The sequence below is a fragment of the Colletotrichum siamense genome, assembly GCF_013390195.1.
Source record: "Colletotrichum siamense strain Cg363 chromosome Unknown KSG_Cg363_contig01, whole genome shotgun sequence".
Lineage (NCBI taxonomy): Eukaryota > Fungi > Ascomycota > Sordariomycetes > Glomerellales > Glomerellaceae > Colletotrichum > Colletotrichum siamense.
In genome coordinates, this window is record NW_023501014.1 from 1,932,700 (window position 1) to 1,953,587 (window position 20,888).

The 20,888-nt window shown below is 53.5% G+C and overlaps 5 protein-coding genes across 5 annotated transcripts; 2 read left to right on the forward strand and 3 right to left on the reverse strand.

Annotated features, from left to right (window-relative positions):
* Positions 1 to 304: 304 nt before the first annotated feature.
* On the reverse strand, positions 305 to 3,993 carry rax2 (Polarized growth protein rax2; the record flags this gene model as incomplete). Its single annotated transcript, XM_036632323.1, has 2 exons — positions 305 to 537; positions 591 to 3,993. The coding sequence occupies 2 exons, from the start codon at positions 3,991 to 3,993 to the stop codon at positions 305 to 307; spliced, it is 3,636 nt and encodes a 1,211-aa protein (XP_036502066.1).
* A 5,222-nt stretch (positions 3,994 to 9,215) lies between these two features.
* On the reverse strand, positions 9,216 to 10,379 carry arc2 (Actin-related protein 2/3 complex subunit 2; the record flags this gene model as incomplete). Its single annotated transcript, XM_036632324.1, has 5 exons — positions 9,216 to 9,298; positions 9,351 to 9,500; positions 9,547 to 9,969; positions 10,020 to 10,261; positions 10,318 to 10,379. The coding sequence occupies 5 exons, from the start codon at positions 10,377 to 10,379 to the stop codon at positions 9,216 to 9,218; spliced, it is 960 nt and encodes a 319-aa protein (XP_036502065.1).
* Positions 10,380 to 13,931: 3,552 nt separating this feature from the next.
* On the reverse strand, positions 13,932 to 15,790 carry alg6 (putative dolichyl pyrophosphate Man9GlcNAc2 alpha-1,3-glucosyltransferase; the record flags this gene model as incomplete). Its single annotated transcript, XM_036632325.1, has 2 exons — positions 13,932 to 15,469; positions 15,535 to 15,790. 2 exons carry the CDS (start codon positions 15,788 to 15,790, stop codon positions 13,932 to 13,934), a joined length of 1,794 nt encoding a protein of 597 aa, XP_036502064.1.
* An 895-nt stretch (positions 15,791 to 16,685) lies between these two features.
* Positions 16,686 to 18,178, forward strand: palc-1 (pH-response regulator protein palC; the record flags this gene model as incomplete). The annotated part of the gene is made up of 2 exons (XM_036632326.1): positions 16,686 to 17,858; positions 17,915 to 18,178. The coding sequence occupies 2 exons, from the start codon at positions 16,686 to 16,688 to the stop codon at positions 18,176 to 18,178; spliced, it is 1,437 nt and encodes a 478-aa protein (XP_036502063.1).
* An 878-nt stretch (positions 18,179 to 19,056) lies between these two features.
* CGCS363_v000478 (putative succinate-semialdehyde dehydrogenase) lies at positions 19,057 to 20,830 on the forward strand (the record flags this gene model as incomplete). The annotated part of the gene is made up of 2 exons (XM_036632327.1): positions 19,057 to 20,628; positions 20,690 to 20,830. The coding sequence occupies 2 exons, from the start codon at positions 19,057 to 19,059 to the stop codon at positions 20,828 to 20,830; spliced, it is 1,713 nt and encodes a 570-aa protein (XP_036502072.1).
* Between the last annotated feature and the right edge of the window lie 58 nt (positions 20,831 to 20,888).

A 20,888-nucleotide genomic window follows, 5' to 3' on the forward strand; every position in this document is an offset into this window, starting at 1 on the left:
AGACATTAAACAAAGGTCGTCAGGTCGTGAAGAATCGAATGCAACGAGAAAACGAGGCGATCCACAAGGCTCACTCACAGATCGTGCACGGGACGGGCCCAGCCGATCGGTTGAGACTGCTCGAGACAGCAGTCACTGAAGTGTTGTTGTGTGTTGTCGGGTGAGGGTGTGAAGCCGAAGCCGTCTTCATCCCTCGATGAAAGATGTCGAATCGCGATGATATCCTTTTCCCACGCCATGCCAGTCCAAACGCCGGAAAGCAAACCCTGGTGAAACCCCGAAACCGGAACGCTTCTCACACATGCTATACGTGCGGTGCGCCTGGACGGCCTTTGCCAAGCGACTCGAGAAGCTCGTGGGGTGGGATCTTGCGCATGCCGCCGCCCCGATCGTACATCGACGTAGGTGCAGGCGTGTAACCCTCCCGCTTCTTACGCAGACGATCGAGCGCCATTCCAGCAATGACCATGAGGAAGATGAGAGCAAGGGAGATACCGAGTCCGATGAGGACAACGAAGCCTAGGGCCAGGTGGCCAGCTACGACAGAGTCAGCATTGTTTCAGAGTCAGTATCATAGAGAATTAGCTTACCTTTGTCGGTGAAGAAGTCCTCGTTCTCGGTGAAGATCCTTGCAATCGATCCAGCAGTGTTTCCGTTGTGGATGGTGAGGGCGAATGGCTTGAACGCTGTACCGTTGAAAGTCACCGCCGACGCCGTACCGTATCCAGGAACGCCAATGGATCCCGTGATCATCAGCACTTGGTTTGAGTCCAGAATGCTGGTGCTGTCGTGGTTCTCGGTCAGGGAGAAGACCTGGAGGCTGTTGACGACGGTACCGGGGTCGAGGGTTACTCCGGCGGCGTGCCAGGTAGAGCCGTCGTACTTCATCAGGTAGATGGAACCGTTCGACGCGGTTCCAGATACCCAAAGCTGGCTGCGGTCGCTGGATCCAGCAGTCAAAGCCTCGACGGGACCAGGGAGTTGGTCTTCTCCGGGGTAACCAGACCATGCTTGACGGTCGGGGCTGTACATGGCGAGCATCGTGGAAGACGTGCCGTTGAGGGTGAAGTTACCACCAGCGACGAGCTGAGACTTGCTTGTCCAGATGAGGGCGTGACCGGTGCCCTGAAGGTTAACTCCGGGGCGGTTCCATCCCGCAAGGGAGGTGTCGTAGTAGCAAACACCCGGGCAGCCAAGAGCTCCGGCCGACTCGAAGGAGCCAGCGACGTAGACGTCGCCAGAGTCAGGGCGGACCTTGATATCAGTCACCGTACCGTTTCCTCCACTGATGCCAGGGGGCTGCGTGCTGTTGAAGGAAGCCGTTTGGAGGTTGACGGAGATGATGCCGCGGACGGCAGCATTGTTGACGGTGCCATGGACGTCTCCGCCAGCAAACAGCATGTCACCAGTGACGGCCAAGGCAATGAAGGTTGAGTTATCCTGGATCTGAGAGCCGAGGCCACTGATGGTGTTAGAGTTGGAACCATCGATGAGAACGAGGTTGTTGACAGTGGAGCCGTTGGCGCCTTCGGCAGTGAAATGTCCTCCGAGAATGGTAATGTTACGACCATTGTCGGTGTAGAAGGCACCGGTGACCACGCCAGTAATGTTGCCACTGGAAACCGAGTCGCGCTTGCTTACAGAGCTGGTGCTCGTGGCAGAAGACTGGATCTTGATGGGGAACTGACCAAACTTCTCGGACAGAGAAACGGCTCCGTTGGCAGCGATAGTAGCAGAAGTCATTGATCCCGCGTAGATAGATCCTCCACCAGGAAGATCGAGGATACCCGTGGTCAAGATACCGCTGAAGGCCGGGACGGGGCCACTGAGGTTCTGCAGCCAGTTCTTTTGAGAAGGAACCCAGACGGCGAAGCCAGAGACTGTGATGGCCTTGTCATCTCCGAATGCATTGATCTCAGTGAAATCGCCAGTGAACGTGACGACCGACTCAGGCTGGTCCTCACTCGTAATGTTGACAAGCATCGGGACGACATGGTAGACCTTGCCATTCACGCCAGCACCGAGGGCAGTCCAGGTGTTGGCTGAGGTGTCATAGACGCCGACGTTGTTGAGGCCGGTGACCGCATTGTCTTGGGTGTTGGAGAACTGTCCACCGACGTAGAGCTGAGTGCCGTTCAACTTCATGGACATGACCTCTCCGTTGAGGCCACCGTCAAGCGCCATGGTCGCCTCGCTGGCAGTGTTGATACCAATGACATTGCGCGCATCCTTGGACGTGAAGTTGCCGCCAACGATAACTAAGTCACCGGAGGTTGCCAGGCTGGTAACCGCAGATCCTGCAGCAAATGAGGAACCAAGCTGGTTGATCTTGGAGCTCTTAAAGTCGGTGTTGACGGTGGCCGACTTGGGGTCAAAGTCAAACAGGCCATTCAGGCCTCCAGTAGAGTTGATCAAAGTGAAACCAACCCTCTGAGCAACAATGGTCATCTCTTCGAGCGACTGGCCAGCCAATGGGGTCAAGGTGATGCTGGGTCTGAACCCATCCGCAGTGCTTGCGTCAATGGGTCCGAAGTAGATTTGGTCGTACTTGTCAAAGTTGTTGGTTTGGTAGAGGGAAGTCGTGAACTTGTTTGAGCCGGTAGACGACATGATGCCAGTGATGTTGACTTGGCCTCGGGTCTGGCAAGTTCCATCCTGGATGCAGCCCGGGGTGTACAAGTTGACCGAGTAGTTGCCTGACTCCTTCAGATCCGGGAGGAAAGTGACTGAGGCAGAACTGGCTGAAATTGTGCCAGAAAGCTTAGCGGTCAGGTACTGAGAGCTGCTCTGCTGCGACGGCGAGATCGACCATGGTCCGGAAGTGGTGGCCGTAGACTTAGTGTCGCTGTCAGAGCAGGACGGGGCGTTGAAGTCGTTTATGGCATACGAGTTGATGTCATCCTCAAAGAGCTGGATGCCGTTCAAGCCACCGCCAGCGCCGTAGAAGGCAGAGATGTCGATCCTGAATTGGTTCATGCCAACCACGTTGACGAAGTGGAAGTCGGTGTAGGTGACATTCTTGTCGTCGGTGAGAGGGCACTCACTCGTGCAAGAGACGTTCTTGCCACTAGCAGGATCAAGGTAGGTCATGTTAAGAATGCCTCCGAGGGGGAAGGCAGTGAAGCGGAAAGTCTTGGTTCCGCGACCGTCCTGATGGGTATTCCAGAGTCTGAGCTTGGTGGGCTGGAAACCAAAGCCGAAGGTGGCCTGCCAGAAACCCTGCGCGCCATCTTTGAGAAGCCAAGTGTTGCCAGAGCCGTCGGCGCCACTCGTCTTGCAGATGATGTTGCGAGGATCGCTGAATCCGGTGGTGGTGGAGCTCTCAGCCGTGGTGATATTGGCAGTGGAGATATTGATGATTTGGCCATCGGGAGTGCTGGGAGTGCTGGTGTTTCCCAAGCCAGTGAAGCTGCCTCCAAAGACAACATGACCATTGGATGCCTTGGTAATAGAGGTGACGGGACCGTTGAAGCCGGCAAAGGGCAGGTTTGTCCATCCATCGGTGCCGACCCATGCGATAGCGTTTGTTGAGTTAGCAGCGCGGAAGTTACCTCCAACATAGACTGTGTTGGTGGCCTGGTCGCAGAGAAGGGCGTTAACCTGACCTGAAAGACCAGCCAAAGGTGTGATCTCAGTCGTGTTGGGGTTGAACATGGCGACACCCTGCGACTGTGTACCATTCAGGCTCGTGAAATTACCGCCAATTACCACTCCTTGCATCTCTCCGTTTTCGAGCGTGAATGTGCACATGTCGTGAATCGAAGCATCCGAGGAAACAATTGAAGCGAAAGCGCCATTGGGCAGCTGTGCAAGCAGCGACTCGCTGCCGTTAGTGTTGTAAGGCTTCTCATTTTGCTCCTCAAACTGATAGAGGGAGATGCCACTAAAGTCGCCAGCCACACCTATTCTGCCGAGTTGCGAAAGGTCCAGGTTGGCTTCGGGGACTGAGGTGAATTGAATCGCAGTTGCCAAAGATGGGGCAAGAGCAGCCATTGCCAGAAGATGCGGGCTATGGCGACGGCGGCGCGGCGAAGGACGCCTGTCAAGAGGTAAACGCATCGTGGCTGCTGCTCTGTTGTGGTATTTGGATTTTGCGAATATTCGATATTGAAAGTTTCGGGTCGGGGATTTTTGATGCCGTCGAATTGAATCGTCCTTCGCGTCGCATTTGCAGATGAAGTCTACTTTTTAGGCGCTGGCCATCGCAGGAATGAATCTCTTCGAATTTTCGGTCGGTCGGGTCGATTCGCTGAGGCGCGTCAAAAAATCGGGGAGCGAAATTAAACGGAAAGTCGTCGAGTCGGAAGGTGAGGATTTGACGAATAATGGAGATAAAAAACGAGCGTGAGGTGTCGGGTTCGAAGAGCGGGAAAAAAAGAAGATACTCTGTCGCCTGGTTCTGTCGTACAAAAAATACTGTTAGAACTTGTTTGCTGCCATTTGAGGGCAACGACAAGGTGGTGACGAGCGCTCCTCTTCCCCTTTGCCCTTTGTCTGCGAAGTGTTTGTTGTTTGTTGGCAGTGGTGGAGAGAGGAGAGAGGCTGAGCGCCAGGCAAGATGGAGTTGGAATGGAAGGCGTGGGCCCACCTGCACCTGCGCTAGGGAAATTGGTGGTCAAGCTGGGTTGCACCTACCTCCTATCAAAGCACTGACAGTTTTTTGGGGCGGAGGTGCTCGGATGCAGATGCTGCAGCTGCTGGCAGTCGCTTAAGCTGGGTTGGGATAAGCTGGTGACAGCAGAACTTCAGATGTGAAATGAGCCTGAATTTGATGAGAGACAGTATGAACCGTTTTCTCTCTCGAATTTTGGGTTTGGGGTTGGGAGAAAAAAGAAACTGTAGCGAATAGGGAACGAGGAAAGAAAAAAAAGAGTGACTGGTAGTAGCAACGAGTGTGAGTGAGGGTCTGAGTCCGTTGTCTCGGTGTGGATCCCGGAAGGTGCAAAGGGCGTAAAGTTGGCGCGTGGTAAAGTATTGGCAACGGTGATGTGAGGCGAAGTAGAAGAGAGCTTGTCCTGGGCTTCAAAATGAGTGTACGACCCCGTTGGCCTGGATGGCTGCAGTCGCGACTGTCGTGTGCCGTCGCGTTGTCTCGCTGCCGTGCTGCCGTCTGGAGTGACACAACGTGTCTGTGCAAGTTTGGTAAGGAATCAGGAGGGAAAAAGGCGGCGATCTCTAGAAGCCAGTGACGCCACAGGAGCCAAGGTAAGGGCTTCCCCGAGGGTGATACCTCTGGCCAATTGTCGACCAATGACTGCGGCTGAGATGGACGACCAGCGCTGTCCACAATCTCAGATTTTGGAATCGCAAGTGCCGGATGTTCCCTGATACAAAGCACTAATCGTCGTTTGATCTTTCTGGATGATTTTGACCACTTCTTTCGTATCCCTTCTCCAGACTAAAGTTGCGGGTGCCGGTTGGTTCGTTGCTTTTTCGTGGATTCGGGAGGTACTGGAGCCGAATGTTGAAGATCGACTGGATGACGAAGCGGTTGAATAAGGCGTCTACTAGAATTGAAGTAAAGGGAAAGAGCGAGCCACGATAGCCGTGTGTACGTATGGGCGACTGCGATTGAACGATAATGTCAGACAACGTCCTGATCGCCGATGGTTCGCGGCTCGGTCAGGGGTCAGTCAGCCAAGCCAAGCGAAAATTCACCTACCCGTGGTATTAACGATTGGAATGAGCGACAGAGACGTTCCGTGGCGGGAAGCTCGGGGAATGGGGTCGAGATGTGCGTCGCAGCCGTCGTCGTCGTCGTCGAAGGAAAAGAAAGAGGAGCAGACACGGAAGAGAAAGTCCCTCAGTCACGGTCTATTCTCTGCTCTGCTGGGCCGGCTGGCTGGCTTTGGACCCCCGTCTCCCGTCTGATTCTGGGCGAGGCACTGGAACCACTTTCACCTTCCACCTCGAGCGCTGCAGTCGGCAGGGGTGACTATTTCGATGTGCCGGGGGGCTGGCGTCGTGTATCCCAGGTGCCGTAGGTAGTATCGGCCAGTGAAAAGAGTGACGAGAAGCTGGAATGAATAAAAATTGAAGCGTTTACTGAAAAGGTTCACTGTTTCCTCATCCCGTGTAAATCGGGTATTACGACACGCAGATCACCTCGTGGAACAGGGAAACAGAGGCAGGAACAGAATGCCAATGTTGGAAGCATAAGAATACTTTGGACTTGGGAGACGTTTGGCCGTTAGCTGGCGTTCTCTCCTTCCAGCCTCCCTATTCTGAATCTGGGGCTGATTGACGGCGGCGTGGTCCAGGCCAGACCCGCCGTATCTTAGTGCACGTTCGTCCTGCAGCAAGCTCGCTGCTAATGCAGAGCGGGCAGAGCAGATGACGGGCGGATGGTGGAGATCTTGACGGATAGCCGTTCATAAATCCAGGAGACGGGGCGCTGTGACTGGCTGGTGGCAGACTGTCAGGTCCCACAGCCAGTGTTCGACGAGGGAATGGCTCGCGCTGAGTCCTGACTGGCTCATCTCATCCAGATTCGCCGTAGCGTCAGGTCCCAAATCACTCCTGTACGAGCTTCCCTCGCCCAATCATTCCAGTGCAACCGTCCCAAAATCTGCCCACCGCCCGCCGTCCCTTGCATTAACTGCACATGGTATCCGGACGATGTGCGATGCGTGTGACTGTGCAGACACGACCTACTGGCGTCTCTCCCATTCGGTTCGCTCTTGTCCAAGTTCACGTCGCATGGGACACCTTGTGAAGGTTTAAGGGGCCGCCCTTATTTGGAGCGACGACACTTCCGTCAGTGTGATGATCCGGACCCTCGGGCAAAGCGCTGGTGCTCGTCACTCGTCAGTTTCTTACCAGAGGCTATTTGATTGCTTGGCGGCCACCGTGAATGCCGCGCTTTAATCGCCATGAGAGCCGGGCAAGGGTGTTGGAGGTCTCCGGCATGGATCAAGCCTCCTGCCTGCTCCAGTTCCCTCTGTCGTCCGAGGTGAAGAGGGGCTGACGGCGCCCCGTCTTCAAACCCATTTGGTCTCACAGCCAATTTTGGTGGGGGGTATCCCAGCTACCGTCTATCGCCGTGCATAGTGAGTTATCCACGATGCATTGCTTGGTTCAGATTCAGTGTCTTTTGCAAAGTTGAGGCATCGTGGACTTCACCGTAAATGCGAACGACCCTGTTCACTTGTAGCCAGTCTTTCGCTGGGCCAGCTTCTCATGACCACGATATGCCTCGAGAGGTTGATACGGATACGGGAACATGATGCGACGCGAGCCAGGCAACGCGGTTTGCCTGTCCACCTCGCGAAGAATGGGATCGTGGAGAAACCCACATCACGGCAACGGTGGCCCTGCGGATCCGGGTTCGCCGCGTCTCTACGAGCCTGTCGATTGCCAGATTGGTTTTCCTCAAACGCATGCTTGTCAATGTGCTTCAATTTTCTTAGAAGCTCAAGGCGACAAAGGTGCACAGCAAACATATCAAGTTTGGATAGATACCGACGGTTAGCAGACAACTTGCCGACCCATTCTCATTGCAAGTTGCTATTCAGATCAGCGCCATCACTCCGCGTATCCCTCCACTTAATGGACCCTCTTCGCTCAGAATTACGACCTACCTTGCGTTTCCAGGCGGCGCCATGGCTTCTGCACAGCAAGTAACACTGGGTGAGAGCACGCTGCTGGACGCATAAACGAAACAACCCAAATTTGTCCCTGGGACCTGGGTTGTTCGATTGAGAAGACTCGGAACGAGCGATGAACATTCATGCATTGTTCAGGCGGGTTAACCGCCAATTCTTTTTCATCCAAATGTCGTGCATAGTTTTCCCACCTGCGATGGCATGCGGTACTTCAGACGAGAACCCTACCTTGACTCGCACCCTTAGCACTGGCTCGCACTCAGTCAGCTCATCTTTTTTGACTCAAACCGACTCATATGGCCACCAGTGTTTCGGCCGCACATAATACATAGTAATTATATACCCTCCCCCCACCTTAGGGTGTGAGTAGCCTATTATTTATTTAAATTTCTTATATTAGTCTTAGTATACTACTTTATTCCTTAATTCTTTATCCTACCCTCTTTACGTAATTTAAGTAATTAATAAAATTTTTAGTAGAGTAACTTTATAAGTAGTATATTTATTATTTTAAAGAACTTTAGTAAACTTATACTCTATTTAATTTATTATTTTTTATTAATACTTCTTATAAGTATAATATAAAGTTTAAGTTTATAAATCTATTAACTATAGTTTAGTTTATTTTTAAAAGTAAATACTAAAAATAAATATAATAATAATAGTTTTAATATTAAACTTAATAATATTTATAAAAAACTTTTATATTTCTCTTAATTATAGTTTTTATATACTTTTAGTAGTTATTAAAAAGTTAATATATATAATACTTTCTAAGTTAAAGTTATTATTAAAATTATTAAGTTATTAATTTACTATTATATTATTTAATAAATAGAAAGTACTAATTATTTATTTTATTACTACTCTTTTTATATAAAATAAAGTTCTTATAACTTTAGTAATTAAAGCTATTATAATAGAGGAAAAGTTATTTATACTTTATTTACTTTATCTTTATTTCTCTAGAAACCTCTATATTTTTTAGTACTAAGTATAATACTTCTATATTTATACCTTAGGTTATATTTATTAGGGTTACTTAGTCCTTTTCTATATCTGTACCTTACTATATATTATACCTCAGCATAGCAATTGTGTGTCTAGGCTGCCGCTGCGTGGGAGCTCCCTATCGGTAGGTATCAGCGCGCCTAGTGCCTGAGTGGGAACGTCGATCCGGCATCTACGAGAGCCGCGCCCTTAGACGGCCATTGTTCCCAGCCGTTCGGCTCCGTTCTGCATCATCGACGAAAGCTTTCTCCATATCCCGTCTCATAACCATACCTTGGTCCAAATCGGTGATGATTTTCCACCAATCTGATTGGTCACCCTATCAGAGCTGTTTGAGAGCCCTACCGCCAAGGCAGAACTCGTCTACTCACGTATCACTTTTCGCGAACTCATGGTCATGAATCTTTATATCTTTGCTTGCACTGCATATCCACCGACTGCTTCCCTTGACTCGACGCAGTATTTTTTGAATAATTCCATCTTGCATCGCTTGCATTGAGTCTGCGCCTCTACAAATCTGACGCGTCTTCGCAGTTAGGCTCAGAAACGAGTCTTCAGCTGAAATTATGGCACGGGTGTTGCGATAAAATTCCAAACTTTTTACGCTCCCTGCACCTTGAAAGTACGGCCGCTCGCCGTCTTCCGCTCCTTCTCTTCGCTGTCTGGGCGTGCACGGCGCAGAACTATACAGAATTAGCTTCAGGATTGATTACGGATCTTTTGGTAACGACTCACCTTGGAGGAAGTCTGCTGTCCTCTTGCGCATACGCGAGTGGATGTAGGCCTTGGACGCCTTGATGTGGTAGTGGAAGTAGTCGCGGAAAGTCTGGATGTGAGAAATGACGTCGGGCATTCTCTGAGGAGTGAGGTGACGAGGGAAAAGAACTAAATCTGTTAGCATGAGAGGTTTCTCCCCACCGCTGCCACTTACCAAAGGTAACATATCCAATCTCGCCGGTGCCGGTATCCCTAACGCCAGGAACTCCCTGCAGCTCCAGGGGAGGATCGTTCCTGAAGAGTACTTGAGGAGCGTTCTGGATGGCTCTCCGTCTGGCGTCGACGAACTCCTGGATGAAGATCTTGCCAAATACGCGATCGGTCTCCTCGCGGAATATCGTGCTGAAGATAACGGTAACACGGTCGTGGCTGGCCTTGACGTAAATGGCCTCCTCCTCGCGGTAGTGGATAGCCATAACTTCACCGCCCTCCCGAACGCCTTGGGGAGCCTCCTCAGATGTGTACTTGGATGCCTCCTCCTTCAACTTGTAGTGCTCTTCGTAGGCGGCCTCGAACGGCGCGGCCATAGCGTTGCGCTTGAGCAAGGCCATCTTCATGATCAACGCATCTCGCTCCTCTGCACTTTCAATCAGCCAACTAAACTTCTCCCACATCGGTTTTACTGACCCTTCTCTTCCGGCAGACTCTCGAGATCAATCAAGACCGAGAAATCGTAGCCGGGCTCGGGCGGAACGACGTATTGGCCATATTCCCTCTGCAGCACCTGCTCGGCGCCGTACTTCACCAGGTCCTTGTAGCATCTTATTTGAATAGAAAGCTGAATCTTTGTCTTCGTCTCGGGAGTGGAAATATGGTAGATGACGCCGTCGAAATCAGAGACGGTCTGGTCGATGTGAGCGGGAGGGGCACTGCCTTGGAGGTTAGCAGCTATTGCGGTGAAGCTCGTGAAACCATGCTCTCGTACCCAGAGAACCTCTCAGTCAACACCGACTGGATGAGAACGTTTTGGTAGTCTAGGAGAAGCATCTTGTCGACGGCCAATTGCCAGCTTGTCTCCCAAGTTGTGGTTGTGTCGTTGGGAAGCTGATGATACCTCAAGTGGGGTGTGACGTTCGAGCACAGTCGGAGCTAAGGTGGCTGTGATGCTCCAGGAGAAGGTCCGTACGTAATGCCCGTTATGCAGGCAGCATATCGTTATATCAGGTATTGTTCCATAAAAGAGTCGGTTGCCCCATATCCTTATCGCATCGCGATAACACTTGAAGACTCCAAATTTTAAGAATTTCGAGGTTCGAGGGACGTGCCTCTATCGCAAAAGCCTTTGAAGAGCCTGGTGGCGCCAAAAAATCCGCAACAATGGTGAAGTCATATCTGTAAGTCAATCGCAAACTTTTTCGGTGGAATATTGACTGACAGGTCTATCATCATAGAAAGTATGAGCACAGCAAGTCTTTCGGCATTGTCGCATCCAACACCTCGAACCTCGTCTGGAACGCCCAAGGTCGAGCTGGCGCCGGCCAGGCAGTCGTAGCCGCGAATGAGGAGGTTTTGTGCTGGGACATCAAGAAGGGAGAGCTCGTGAGCCGATGGAGGGACGATAGAAACACCGTACCGGTCACTGCGATCGCCCAAAGCAAAGTCGACAAGGACGTTTTCGCCGTCGGATACGAAGATGGCAGCATTCGGCTGTGGGATAGCAAAATCGCGACAGTGATTGTCAACTTCAATGGTCACAAGTCTGCGATCACGACGCTGGCATTCGACAAGTCGGGTGTGCGATTAGCCTCCGGTTCCAAGGATACCGACGTGATCATATGGGATCTCGTGGCTGAGGTTGGCCAGTTCAAGCTCAGGGGACACAAGGACCAGATTACAGGGCTGCAGTTTGTCGAGCCGGAAGCGCAGGTCGAAGATGAGGACAACACCCAGGCTATGGTGCTAGACAGCGACCCGTCAGCCGAGGGCTACCTCCTCACGACCGGCAAGGACTCGCTGATCAAGCTTTGGGACCTGTCTTCGCGACACTGCATCGAAACCCATATTGCGCAAACGAATGGGGAGTGCTGGGCTCTGGGCCTTTCCCCCGACTACAGCGGATGCATCACAGCTGGAAACGACGGAGAGCTGAAGGTGTGGTTCTTGGACACAGCAGGCCTTGCTTCTCTAAAGGGGCAGGTCGACGCGCCGCAATCTGCGAAATTCTTGCACGAAAGGGGAACGCTGTTCCGTCAACACAAGGACAAGGCCATCGAAATTGTCTTCCACCCGCGTCGGGATTACTTTGCCGTTCATGGTACAGAAAAGGCTGTTGAAGTTTGGCGCATAAGGTCGGAGGCAGAGGTCAAGAAGTCGTTGGCGAGAAAGAAGAAGAGGAGACGTGAGAAGGCTGCGAAGGAGGGAAAGACCGAGGAGGATGCCGAGAACGACGACCAGGCGGACGATCTGTCGAGCGCCGAAGCCAGCGAATTCTTCGTCCAGTATGTGATAGTCCGGACGGGCGGCAAGGTGCGGTCGGTGGACTGGGCCGTCACGAGCGGCAGCAAAGAGATCAACCTGCTGGCTGGTACTACCAACAACCAGCTCGAGTACTACAGCATACCAACAAAAGACGCCTCCAAATCGAAGAAGGACGAGCTGCCTGACTACACGAGATCTCTGGCGGTCGATCTCCCGGGACATAGGACAGATATCCGCGCGGTATCGCTTAGTTCCGACGACAAAATGCTGGCGACGGCTGCCAACGGTGGTCTGAAAATCTGGAACATCAAGACGCAGACTTGTATTCGAACATTTGAGTGCGGCTATGCCTTGTGCTGCGCATTCTTGCCTGGTGACAAGGTCGTGGTTGTTGGCACCAAGACTGGAGAACTTGAGCTCTTTGACGTCGCTTCCGCAAGCCTGTTGGACAGCGTCACCGCACACGAGGGAGCTATCTGGTCGTTACAAGTGCATCCGGATGGTAAGTCTGTAGTGTCTGGTAGCGCCGACAAGTCTGCCAAGTTCTGGGACTTCCGAATCATTCAAGAAGAAGTCCTGGGCACCACACGTACCGTACCGAAGCTGAAGCTTGTACAATCGAGGACACTTAAAGTTGCGGACGACATCCTCTGCGTGCGCTACTCCCCCGACGGAAAGTACATTGCCGTCTCCCTTCTCGACAACACTGTCAAGGTGTTCTTCACCGATAGCCTGAAGCTCTACCTCAATCTTTACGGCCACAAACTCCCGGTCCTCAGCATGGATATCTCCTACGACAGCAAGCTCATTGTCACCAGCTCCGCCGACAAGAACATCAGGATATGGGGTCTTGACTTTGGTGACTGCCACAAGGCCCTCTTTGGTCACCAAGACAGTATCCTGCAGGTTGCCTTCGTCCCGCACAACTCGGACGGCAATGGCCACCACTTCTTCAGCAGCAGCAAGGATCGTTGCATCAAGTACTGGGACGGCGACAAATTCGAGCAGATCCAGCGCCTGGACGGCCATCACGGCGAGGTCTGGGCCATGGCCGTAGGCCACAGTGGCCAGTTCCTCGTCACCGCCGGTCACGACAAGTCTATCCGCGTCTGGGATGAGACGGACGAGCAAATTTTCCTCGAGGAAGAGCGCGAGAAGGAGATTGAAGAGCTCTACGAAAAGACGCTCACCACCTCCCTCGAGCGCGACCCAGACGCCGAGGACCAAGACGGCGAAGTCGGTGCCGCCACCAAGCAGACCGTCGAGACCCTCATGGCCGGTGAGCGCATCGCCGAGGCCCTCGAGATCGGTATCGCGGACTTGAACCTGCTCAAGGAGTACGAGGACGCCAAGAAGACGAACCCGCACGCCCCTCCCCCGCAGCGCAACCCCATCTTCATCGCCCTCGGCAACATCACCGCCGAGGCATACGTCATGAGCGTGCTGAACCGCATCAAGGCATCTGCCCTCCATGATGCGCTGCTCGTCCTCCCCTTCTCGACCGTGCCGATGCTCTTCACCTTCCTCAACATTTTTGCCCAGCGCTCCATGAACATCCCGCTGACGTGCCGCATCCTCTTCTTCATGCTCAAGATGCACCACCGCCAGATCGTGGCCAGCCGCACCATGCGCACGATGCTCGACGGCATCCGCGCCAACCTGCGCGCCGCGCTGAAGCGCCAAAAGGATGAGATGGGTTTCAACATTGCCGCGCTCAAGGTTGTCGGCATGCAGATCCAGGAGAAGAGCGTCAAGGACTACGTCGACGAGAACTGGGACGATGGCGACGAAAGCCGGTCCATTAAGAAAAGGGCGTTTGTGCAGGTTTCGTAATCGGTAGCAAAGGGTATAAACTGGAGCCCAAAACAAAAAGCGGCGAGAGGTTGGATGGTGTTGATATAATCATGAGATTCCCTGTTTTCTATCGGCTCCCCTTAGATATTTGCATCGCCAGGTGGTGGGCAGCATTGTACCGGTCTTGTTAAAAAAGTGTCTTCGTATGTTATTCGCTAAACCTTCTTTTGATGCTTGCGGCTTTGTAACCTTCACCCGTATCGATACACAGACTCTTGACGTAGAATCTCCAATATGTACACAGCCATTGCTAGCTAACCACCCTATCTACTGGCTCTTCGCCTTGGATTTTGTGCTACCCCTCGTCAAAATGTCGCTCTGCGCTACCAACTGGCCCAGACACCAAAGATAGCAGATGCCGAAGCCCACCGCACCCAAGCCGACATTTGCAACAACCCAAAGGTCGGGCTTGTCGATAGGCGGCGGGACTGTAGCTTCCACCACATGCCAAGCAGCCATGACAATGTAGAAACCACCGTGCAGAAGGAAAGTGGCCCATTTTCGCAAGGCGGAGTGGTCCTCCTGGAAGTAGGCGCTCAACGATGTTGGAGGCAGTCCGAGGAGGAAGGCCCAAAGCAAAGTAAGGACTGCATAAGGGACGCTGAGGTCCACCCGCTTAAGGAGGGGGAACATTGTCCAAACGCCCAGGATGTTGGCGAATCCAACCCACGCCCTCACATCGCGCGAAAGTCCCTGCTTGCCGGCCAAGAGGAGGGTCATGGGCATCAGGGGAAGCAGAACGCTCTTCTCGTGAACCTGGAAGCTGAAAAGGAAGAAGCCCCACGCCGTTGTCGCAAAAGCCAGAGGCAAAAGCGACTTGCGCGGGCGAAAGAAGAGGACCAGGTTCGGCGGGATGATGGATGCGGTGGTCAACAGAAGAGCACCGCGCTGAAGAAGCTCGGAGGGGTACTTTCGGAGCTTGACGACAACGTTGAGAGCGCACCAGAAGTTGGCGACCTTGTCTTCAAAGAGGCCGCGCGCAAAAGGGAAAATGCGGTGGACCATCTGCACAAGCTGCTCGACAACCGGGTAGTAGACGGCGTTCGTGTCCAGAATGTCGGTCAGCCAGGGAAACAAAGGAAGGGTAGGAGGCGGTCCGTCGTAGTCGGGTCGCGCATCAATACCTCGGCGCGCATCGTAGAGTGTGCCCAGGACCAGAGGCGCAATCAGAATGGCAAAGGCCGCAACAGTCACCAGCGCAATGCCAATGAAGCGACCCGGCTTCAGAGGGAAGACACAGCTTCCCAGGAGGAAAGAGAAGACGGAGAAAGCATAGTAGAGAGCCATCTGCTTAAAGCCGAGCGCCGCGACAAAGAAGACTGCTGACCAGAGATAGCGGCCAGCCAGCATACTCGACATGCTTGCGAGAACGAAGCCGAGCATGACGGTGTTGTATTGAAAGTGAACATGGTCAATGAGTATGGTGCCTGGCTGCAACAAGATTGCGACTAGGGCCATCCACGCAGTCCACGTAGGCACGCCACTGTGTCTGGAGAAGCGACGGACGAAGATGACAGCGGCGGGAATGTAGATGAGATATTCGGAGACGATGACGGTGGCGCGCATGAAGATCTTGAGCGTCGGGTCGTCCGATCCACGCGAGTTGTACAGCTCGAACCAGGAGGGATCGATGAGGGCGCCAACTTTGCCGCAGAGCCAGCTGTGGTATGCCGTCAGGGGCGGGTAGTCGAGACCCCACCATTGGAGGTCATGAAAGTACCACTGCGAAACGGGAATTTGCGTCGTGATCTCCATCCAGTGTCTTTGCGCTTCGTAGTCTCCGAACATGGGCGGCTTCTGGAAGCCTGCGAGAAGCAGAGTTGTCAGCAGTTGCCGCGAAAGTCGAGGGGACCGATCACGGCGCACTTACCAGAGTATCCCCAGAGGCCAGCGGCCCATCTGAAAAGGCCAACGACCATGAGAATCAAGGGCAGGACCTCCCATTGTGACACGGAGCCTCGAGCAGGCCACAGGAATGAGGCCAATGGGAAGACGGGGACCTTGACCAGAGCTTCCTTCTTAGAGAGCTGGTTGTCGACCGCAGGACTCAAGCTGCTTCCTCCGCCGTTTCCGTTGCCCTTCTTTCCTGCCCTGCGCCGAGGCTTATGGGGCGATGGACTGCTCATGATTGCAGCTCAGTCTGAAATTTCTAGTCGATTCGTGTGGTGCGGCATCAGCTGCCGTGGGTGGTGGTAGAGTTCGCCGGGAGCTGTTGACTTGGCTGTTGAACTCCAGGTGACAGTCCCGAGTTGAAATCCAAGGGTCCACGTCGCGTTAACGACAGCTCACTGCAGTGTGGTGTGGTGTGTGGTGCTGGCCATTGGAGCTGCACCAAGCTGAAAGGTCCCCACATCCCGGGCCGCTAAGGAAAGCACAGAGCCGGGTACCTACCCAGCACCTTTATTATCTGCCACCTGCCGCATGTTGTTCTTAGACCCAAAAGAAGCCTCTTGTTTAAAATCTAACTTAGTTGATGGGGCTCTCATTCGCCTGATGCCTAGGATGTAGACCCCACAACTAGCTGATGCTTTTCAAGGCGGAATTATCTTTTTTCCCCATTGTCGGTCGAAGGTCCAGACACCTGAACTCCTCGAAGCTTTCTTCCTTGGGCAGCTGAGGCAACACTGCCATTGCGCAAGTCCTTAGAGTTTCAGTCTTGTTCATCCCACCGGCATTCATAGTCGAAGACAGCCTTGAAGATTCAGTCAATTGTTGTCGGATTAGCTGTCGGTGGTACAGTTTGCTTCACCAGGGGCGAGCGAGTAACCTAAAGTCGATGCTTTCCCCTGTTGATGGCTGTCGGCCACGTGACTTTGTCTGGGGTTGACACGACTAGCCCCAATTGGCTGATCCGGGACGGCCAACGTCACAGGCGGGTGCAGTCAGGTCTCGGGCACTGACTGGCAACTTCAATGCTCGTAACTTCAGGTAGCTCAATGATCAACGGCGAATCGTGCCCCTCTCATCGAATCTGACCTCCTGCCCTCTACCTCTTGCCGAATCAACGCCGACTCTTCAGTTATGCCTTTTCCTTTTGTTCTCCCTACCACGTCGGCTTTCTCATTCTCCTCGAGCTTCACCAGCGATACCCATCCCTCATTGCCCCTCAGCGCTAGTACGTATCGCGGGGTTGTGAGAGATGCTCTGAAGAAACACAAGCGCCTCCCACCTCCTTCGCAGTCATCCCACATATCCACCGTTATCGGGGCCCTCAATGGCTACGTTCCGTACATATTAGCCGTCGATGCCGGCCTCAATCCGAACGCTCACTTTGGAGAAAGCATCAGCCTGAAGGCTACCTCACCACCCACGATCGAATGGCGTCCGACACTCTCGGACAATGCAGTCCCCGGGAGAGAACGCTCCAGGGTAAAGGTTCAGTCTGTGGACTATGAGATTGCTTTCACCTTGTCAAGCTTGGCCAACGCATACACCTTGGTTGCTCGGGCTGCCCTTCACCCGCTATTTGTGACGACACAGGCCACCTTGGATCCCCAGCAGAGAACAGCTGCAATCCAAACGGCAACTAAGTATCTCCTGGATGCCGCATCGATATACGACTGGTTGGCCATCAGGGCAGAGAGAGTGCAAACGGCGCCACCTTGCAGCGATGTTTCGCCGTCAACCCTCCGCGCAATGTCCTCGCTCGCGCTCGCCGAAGCAACACTCCTCGCAGTCTTGAAAGACGACCCTTACCCAGCCATTGTTTCTCAGGACCGCAACAAGAATGACCGCGAGTGGATGTACAAAGCTCCTGATATTCCCAAGGTCCGCGCCCACCTCTTCGCCCGCCTGTGCCTTGCCGCCGCAGAGCACGCTGCCCAGGCATCCTCCCTTTGCCAAGCCGCAGGCCGAGGATCCAGCAAGATCAACGAGGGTCTCCTGCGATATCTCGAAGATCTTCGGCGGACTTGCCGTGCCAAAGCATGTCGGTTCTTTGGTATTGATGCTGAGATCGGCGGCGAGGTTGGGAAGGCCATCGCCTGGCTACAGGCCGGCCTGCAGGAGCTTGGTATCGAGTCCAAGTACTCAGCTAAAGGATCCGGCTTCAGTCGCTTCAAGAAGGAATGGACCGAGAAGCGCGAGGAGCGGAAAGTGGAGAAGGAAACAGCCTGGGGGGCGGACGGCGGTAAGGTCGAGGAAACGAGAGTGGTTGAGTTCCTTGAGGTCAAGTGGCAGAAGCTTAACGATACGGTCAGTTGTCCTCTTTTGCGTCGCTTGCTCAAAATATCCTAATATGCTGCTTTTAGATGAACGTCCAGATCATTCCGCCGGTCGGGCCCTTGCTGGCTCAGATGCCGTCTGGCCGAGAGATTCATGCCCTCAAGCCATACCAGCCCCCAACGCTGGACCCAAGTATCCTGGACGCCATGCGCGCACCACCAGAGAGGAAAGACGACTATGGAGATGCTTTGAGCTCGGACGATGAGGCAAAAGGTCACGCAGGTCCTCCAGGGGCTTTTCCTGAGTCAAGACCAGATTACAGAAGCGCGAGCACCTCGTCCTACTACTAGATACACTAGGTGCGTGTGTTCGGTTGTTTTAGGACTGTTAGAGAAGATCACGGCGATGGCACATATCTGGAAGGTTTTAATGAAAATACAACCTTGCTTTTCGGTTTCGTTCACCTCCTTCTAAGAATCCAAACATTCTAGACATGGCTGCCAACATCTTCTCTTCGGACGGGGATGTCCCGGGGCACCTCCGTCATCCGATTCAACCTTTGCACACGAACGGTTTCCTTTCTGAGCATTGAACGTGCAGAACTTTGGCAGCCTCCTGTTCGCCGTGCTCGGATGAAACCCGGCGTTCTCCGCACCGACCGCCCGGATGATCAACATCCTGAACAAGTCTGTACCTGTCACGGAGACCAGTGCCTTGGACTGCAAAGACCGGGGCGGCCCGTTACAGTGTCGGAAGGCGGATGAAGACATAAAGAAGAGAGGGGAAGAAGGACGATCTGGGAGCTTGGGCCTACATGTCAGGGGCAATGCCAAAGTGACTTTTTGCACCACCAACACATCAAGCTTCAGATGACGCCCTAGGGGCAGAGCTTAAAACATGTGAGCTCTCAACTCCTTGTTCTTATTCGACCTCGGATTTTCTCCCCGAAGGTTCCCGCATAGTAATCGGGCATCGATGGAACGGGGTGAGGAGAGGGGAGATTTTCTCCTCCACGTACTACGCGGCCTTCATCAGGTCGTCATATTGCTGCCGCCCTTCCTCGTGGTGTTGCAATTTTCGATTCCTCCGCCTCTTTGCTCACCATAGCACAGGTTTCCCCGCCTTCCCTGTCGTGAAAAAGGGGACCGGTCCGATGCGGAGGCTATCAATTATCCAGCCCGGTCGGGAGGACTACGTTCACCGACGCAAGGTTTCTTTCTCGCCGACCATGCTTAGCGCGGTAACATCCCCCGTCACCAGCACCATCACGACATCCAGCAGCACATCCTCCGCCTCGACCACGAAAAGCAATAACCCAAACGATATAAGACACAGTGTCCTTGTCAATGGCCTGCCTCCGCCGTCTCCGTCGCTCCCCCTCCCGTTCAATCTCACGGATAGAGGTCTTCTCAATCGCGACTGTCATGTCCACAACGAGTGGATCGAGTCCCGGAGCAAGAAGCGTTTCGCGATTATAGACCCGGGGACAGGTCGCGTATGGGCTACATGTCCCGACTGCACCAAGGACGATGTCGGCCCAACCGTTAGATCCGCCTTCTCCGGGTTCCAAGGGTTCTCAGCCGATACTTCGAACCACGAACGAGCTCGTCTTCTGACGGCTTGGCATCATCTCATCGTCGCCGCCCGCCTCGATCTCGCCACGATTCTCGTCCACGAAACAGGGAAGCCGCTGGCGGAGGCATTGGCCGAAGTTGACTACGGCGCAGGCTTGGTCAGGTGGTTTGCCGGTGAGGCCGACCGCTTTCCGCAAGCTGTTCTTCCAACCTTTCCGACTTCGCCTATATCCCCTCGAACCCCTTGCACCCCCTCTACGCCGGCTACAATTGGCGGTACCCCGACATCAAGCGGATTCAGAATGAGACGGCCTGCGGTTCTTAAGCAACCTGTTGGTGTCGTTCTCGCACTCGTGCCTTGGAGCTTCCCGCTTGCGCTTGCTCTCCGCAAGTCCGCAGCCGCGCTCGCGGCGGGATGTACTGTCATTATCAAGCCTTCATCTGAAACGCCTCTCACCGCCCTCGCGATAGCATGTCTAGCAAACCGGGCGGGATTTCCTGCCGGCGCTCTCAACGTGATTACGACCAGCTTGGGAAACACACCAGATGTCGCCGAAGCGCTATGTATGCACCCTCTGGTCAAAGCAGTCAGTTTCACAGGCAGCGCGCGTGTCGGCAAGCGAGTTGCCACGACATGCACCCGAAATTTGAAGCGTCTGTCGCTCGATCTGGGCGGAAACTGTCCCTTTGTCGTTTTCGATGACGCAGACCTGGAGAATACCGCCAAGGAACTGGTGGCACTGAAGTGGCGGCATGCAGGACAGGCATGCATTGCGCCGAACCGATGTTATGTTCAGAGGCGCGTCTATGATTCCTTTTCGGAACTGGTGGTTCAAGAGGCGGAGAAGTTGAAAATAGGTCATGGGATGGAGCGGGAGACGACCTTGGGGCCACTGACGACGATCCGTGGTCTGTACAAGGCAGAAGCGTTGTGCAAGGACGCCGAGGAAAAGGGGGCTTCCGTACTTCTGGGCACTGGACGGAGAGAGCCTGGGGATGGATACTTCATGTCACCGACCATTTTGGGAAATATGACGGATTCAATGCTCATGTGTCGTGAGGAGATTTTTGCACCGATTCTCGGGCTTTACATATTCGACACTGAGGACGAGGTTGTGAAGAAGGCAAATGACACGCCTGTCGGGCTTGCAGGTTATGTCTTTACGAAGAGCTCTGACCGGCTAACTAGCATGTTTGAACGACTGGACGCGGGGGTTCTCGGAATGGTGAGTTTGTTGCATGTTTGGCTCGAGTCAGCAGCGAACAAGAACTGACTGACATGATCAGAACACTGTCTCTCTCGTGGCGGATTGCCCCGTGCCTGCGGGCAACAACGGGAACGGATACGGATCTGGCTTCAGTTCGGCTACGACGTTGGAAGAGTTTCTTATTACCAAATCAGGCGCAATGATGATACGTCAGGATTGACACGACTACTATACAAGTTCTTGGGTATTTTACTGAGAAGAGGAGAAACGGAACAAGA